The 5000-nt window shown below is 47.9% G+C and overlaps 1 protein-coding gene across 1 annotated transcript in view; it reads right to left on the minus strand.

Moving 5' to 3' along the window:
* The window catches only part of slit2 (slit homolog 2 (Drosophila)), a 186359-nt gene that overhangs the window by 15765 nt on the left and 165594 nt on the right, over nt 1-5000 (minus strand). The window contains 1 exon segment of the mRNA XM_090188584.1: nt 3659-3796. Coding sequence (XP_090044710.1) covers nt 3659-3796 — 138 coding nt within the window.

Raw genomic sequence — 5000 nt, forward strand, 5'->3', positions numbered from 1 at the left:
TCTATTGGCCTCATGGTGAAATCCCTGAGCGGTTTCCTTCCTCTCCGGCAACTGAGTTAGGAAGGACGCCTGTATATTTGTAGTGACTGTTTTTTTTTACCCATCTACCAATAAGAGCCCTTCTTTGTGAGGCATTGGAAAACCTCCCTGGTCTTTGTGGTTGAATCTGTGTTTGAAATTCAAACCTTACAGATAATTGTATGTGTGGGGTACATGTTATATTCTGCTTCTGTTCTGTTCTATTCTGCTCCTGGTCTGTTCTGCTCCTGGTCTGTTCTGCTCCTGGTTTGGTCTGTTCTGTTCTACTCTGCTCCTGGTCTGTTCTGCTCCTGGTTTGGTCTGTTCTGTTCTACTCTGCTCCTGTTTTGCTCCTGTTCTGCTCCTGTTCTGTTCTACTCTGCTCCTGTTCTGTTCCAATCTGCTCCTGTTCTGCTCCTGTTCTGTTCTGCTCCTGTTCTGTTCTACTCTGCTCCTGTTCTGCTCTATTCTGCTCCTGTTCTGCTCTATTCTGCTCCTGGTCTGCTCTATTCTGCTCCTGGTCTGTTCTACTCTGCTCCTGGTCTGCTGCTGGTCTGTTCTGCTCCTGGTTTGGTATGTTTTGCTCCTGTTCTGCTCCTGGTCTGTTCTGCTCCTGTTCTGCTCCTGGTCTGTTCTGTTCTGCTCCTGTTCTGCTCCTGTTCTGCTCCTGTTCTGTTCTGTTCTGCTCCTGTTCTGTTCTATTCTGTTCTACTCTGCTCCTGTTCTGTTCTATTCTGCTCCTGTTCTGCTCCTGGTCTGTTCTGCTCCTGTTCTGCTCCTGGTCTGTTCTGTTCTGCTCCTGTTCTGCTCCTGTTCTGCTCCTGTTCTGTTCTGTTCTGCTCCTGTTCTGTTCTATTCTGTTCTACTCTGCTCCTGTTCTGTTCTATTCTGCTCCTGTTCTGCTCCTGGTCTGTTCTGTTCTGCTCCTGTTCTGCTCCTGTTCTGCTCCTGTTCTGTTCTGTTCTGTTCTGCTCCTGTTCTGTTCTATTCTGCTCCGGTTCTGCTCCTGTTCTGTTCTATTCTGCTCCTGTTCTGTTCTATTCTGCTCCTGTTCTGTTCTGTTCTGCTCCTGTTCTGCTCCTGTTCTGTTCTAATCTGCTCCTGTTCTGCTCCTGTTCTGTTCTATTCTGTTCTACTCTGCTCCTGTTCTGTTCTGTTCTGCTCCTGTTCTGCTCCTGTTCTGTTCTATTCTGCTCCTGTTCTGCTCCTGTTCTGTTCTATTCTGTTCTATTCTGCTCTGTTCTGTTCTATTCTGCTCCTGTTCTGTTCTGTTCTGCTCCTGTTCTGCTCCTGTTCTGTTCTATTCTGCTCCTGTTCTGCTCCTGTTCTGTTCTATTCTGTTCTATTCTGCTCCTGTTCTGTTCTATTCTGCTCCTGTTCTGCTCCTGTTCTGTTCTATTCTGCTCCTGTTCTGCTCCTGTTCTGCTCCTGTTCTGTTCTGTTCTGCTCCTGTTCTGCTCCTGTTCTGTTCTATTCTGCTCCTGTTCTGCTCCTGTTCTGTTCTACTCTGCTCCTGTTCTGTTCTGTTCTACTCCTGTTCTGCTCCTGGTCTGTTCTGTTCTGCTCCTGTTCTGTTCTATTCTGTTATACTCTGCTCCTGTTCTGTTCTATTCTGTTCTACTTTGCTCCTGTTCTGTTCTATTCTGTTGTTCTGTTCTAAATGTCTGATTCTGTTCTACATATGAGCCACAAGGTGGTGGTACAGGATAACTACACCTACAGACAGGTACTAAACCAGCCCCTACCTCATCATGAACGTTCAGGTTAACTACCCCTACAGACTGGTACTAAACCAGCCCCTACCTCATCATGAACGTTCAGGATAACTCCCTTACAGACTGGTACTAAACCAGCCCCTACTTCATCATGAATGTTCAGGTTAACTACCCCTACAGACTGGTACTAAACCCGCCCCTACCTCATCATGAATGTTCAGGATAACTCCCTTACAGACTGGTACTAAACCAGCCCCTACCTCATCATGAACGTTCAGGTTAACTACCCCTACAGACTGGTACTAAACCAGCCCCTACCTCATCATGAACGTTCAGGTTAACTACCCCTACAGACTGGTACTAAACCAGCCCCTACCTCATCATGAATGTTCAGGTTAACTACCCCTACAGACTGGTACTAAACCAGCCCCTACCTCATCATGAACGTTCAGGTTAACTACCCCTAGAGACTGGTACTAAACCAGCCCCTACCTCATCATGAACGTTCAGGTTAACTACCCCTACAGACTGGTACTAAACCAGCCCCTACCTCATCATGAACGTTCAGGTTAACTACCCCTACAGACTGGTACTAAACCAGCCCCTACCTCATCATGAACGTTCAGGATAACTACCCCTACAGACTGGTACTAAACCAGCCCCTACCTCATCATGAACGTTCAGGTTAACAGGTTAACTACCCCTACAGACAGGTACTAAACCAGCCCCTACCTCATCATGAATGTTCAGGTTAACTACCCCTACAGACTGGTACTAAACCAGCCCCTACCTCATCATGAACGTTCAGGTTAACTCCCCCTACAGACTGGTACTAAACCAGCCCCTACCTCATCATGAACGTTCAGGATAACAGGTTAACTACCCCTACAGACTGGTACTAAACCAGCCCCTACCTCATCATGAATGTTCAGGTTAACTACCCCTACAGACTGGTACTAAACCAGCCCCTACCTCATCATGAACGTTCAGGTTAACTCCCCCTACAGACTGGTACTAAACCAGCCCCTAACTCATCATGAACGTTCAGGTTAACTACCCCTACAGACTGGTACTAAACCAGCCCCTACCTCATCATGAACGTTCAGGTTAACTACCCCTACAGACTGGTACTAAACCAGCCCCTAACTCATCATGAACGTTCAGGTTAACTACCCCTACAGACTGGTACTAAACCAGCCCCTACCTCATCATGAACGTTCAGGTTAACTACCCCTACAGACTGAAAAAACAGGCTTTTAGAAATGTTTGCAAATGTATAAAAACATATTTTTTTATGATACAATTTATTTTTCATGAACGTTCAGGTTGACTGCAGCAGAGGTAACTCTGGGTCTTTCCTGTGGCGGTCCTCATGAGAGCCAGGTTCATCATAGTATATGGACTTGGTCTTTTACCAAATAGGGCTATCTTCTGTATACCACCCCTACCTTGTCACAACACAACTGATTGGCTCAAACGCATTAAGAAGGAAAGAAATTCCACAAATTAACTTAAGGCACACCCGTTAATTGAAATGCATTCCAGGTGACTACCTCATGAAGCTGGTTGAGAGAATGCCAAGAATGTGGAAAACTGTCATCAAGGCAAAGGGTGGATACTTTGAAGAATATCAAATATAAAAATATATTTTGATTTGTTTAACACTTTTTTGGTTACTACATGATTCCATATGTGTTATTTCATAGTTTTGATGTCTTCACTATTATTCTACAATGTAGAAAATAGTAAAAATAAAGAAAAACCCTTGAATGAGTAGATGTCCAAACTGTTGACTGGTACTGTACGTACATATGTGTGTGTGTGTGTGTGTGTGTGTGTGTGTGTGTGTGTGTGTGTGTGTGTGTGTGTGTGTGTGTGTGTGTGGGTGTGTGTGTGGGTGTGTGTGTGTGTGTGTGTCCTGTTACCTGTATCCCTCAGGACAGACACAGGTGTATCCGTTGACCGCATCAATGCACTGAGCTCCGTTCTGACACTTGTTCTCCTCACAGTCATCATAGTCCAGCTCACACTGATCCCCCACGTAGCCTGGGGTACACTCACACCTGGAACACACACACACTGTTAATACAACACTCACACCTGGAACACACACACACACACACTGTTAATACAACACTCACACCTGGAACACACACACACACACACTGTGGTGTGGTGGGTGTGGTGTGTGTGTGGTGTGGTGTAGTGTGTGGTGTGTGTGTGTGTGTGGTGTGGTGTGTGTGGTGTGGTGTGTGGTGTGGTGTGGTGTGGTGTGGTGTGTGTGGTGTGTGTGTGTGGTGTGTGTGGTGTGGTGTGGTGTGGTGGTGTGGTGTGTGTGTGTGTGGTGTGGTGTGTGTGGTGTGGTGTGTGTTTGTGGTGTGGTGTGTGTGGTGTGTGTGGTGTGGTGTGTTTGGTGTGGTGTGTGTGTGGTGTGGTGTGGTGTGTGTGGTGTGGTGTGGTGTGTGTGGTGTGGTGTGTTTGGTGTGGTGTGGTGTGGTGTGGTGTGTGTGGTGTGGTGTGGTGTGGTGTCATATGGTGTGGTGTGTGTCGTGTCATGTGGTGTGGTGTGTGGTGTGTGGTGTGGTGTGTGGTGTGTGTGGTGTGGTGTGTTTGGTGTGGTGTGTGTGTGGTGTGGTGTGGTGTGGTGTGGGTGGTGTGTGTGGTGTGTGTGGTGTGTTTGGTATGGTATGTGTGGTGTGGGTGTGTGGTGTGTGTGGTGTGGTGTGTGTGGTGTGGTGTGGTGTGTGTGGTGTGGTGTGTGTGGTGTGGTGTGTGTGGTGTGTGTGGTGTGGTGTGGTGTGTGTGGTGTGGTGTGTGTGGTGTGGTGTGTGTGGTTTGGTGTGGTGTGGTGTGTTTGGTGTGGTGTGGGTGTGTGGTGTGTGTTGTGTGGTGTGTGTGGTGTGGTGTGGTGTGTGTGGTGTGGTGTGTGTGGTGTGGTGTGGTGTGTGTGGTGTGTGTGGTGTGGTGTGGTGTGTGTGGTGTGGTGTGTGTGGTGTGGTGTGGTGTGTGTGGTGTGGTGTGTGTGGTGTGTGTGGTGTGGTGTGGTGTGGTGTGTGTGGTGTGGTGTGTGTGGTTTGGTGTGGTGTGTGTGGTGTGGTGTGTGTGTGGTGTGGTGTGGTGTGGTGTGGGTGGGTGGTGTGTGTGGTGTGTGTGGTGTGTTTGGTATGGTATGTGTGGTGTGGGTGTGTGGTGTGTGTGGTGTGGTGTGTGTGGTGTGGTGTGGTGTGTGTGGTGTGGTGTGTGTGGTGTGGTGTGTGTGGTGTGTGT

The sequence above is a fragment of the Oncorhynchus mykiss genome, chromosome 10 (assembly GCF_057628025.1).
Source record: "Oncorhynchus mykiss isolate SJ-2025 chromosome 10, ASM5762802v1, whole genome shotgun sequence".
NCBI classification, from domain to species: Eukaryota; Metazoa; Chordata; class Actinopteri; order Salmoniformes; family Salmonidae; genus Oncorhynchus; species Oncorhynchus mykiss.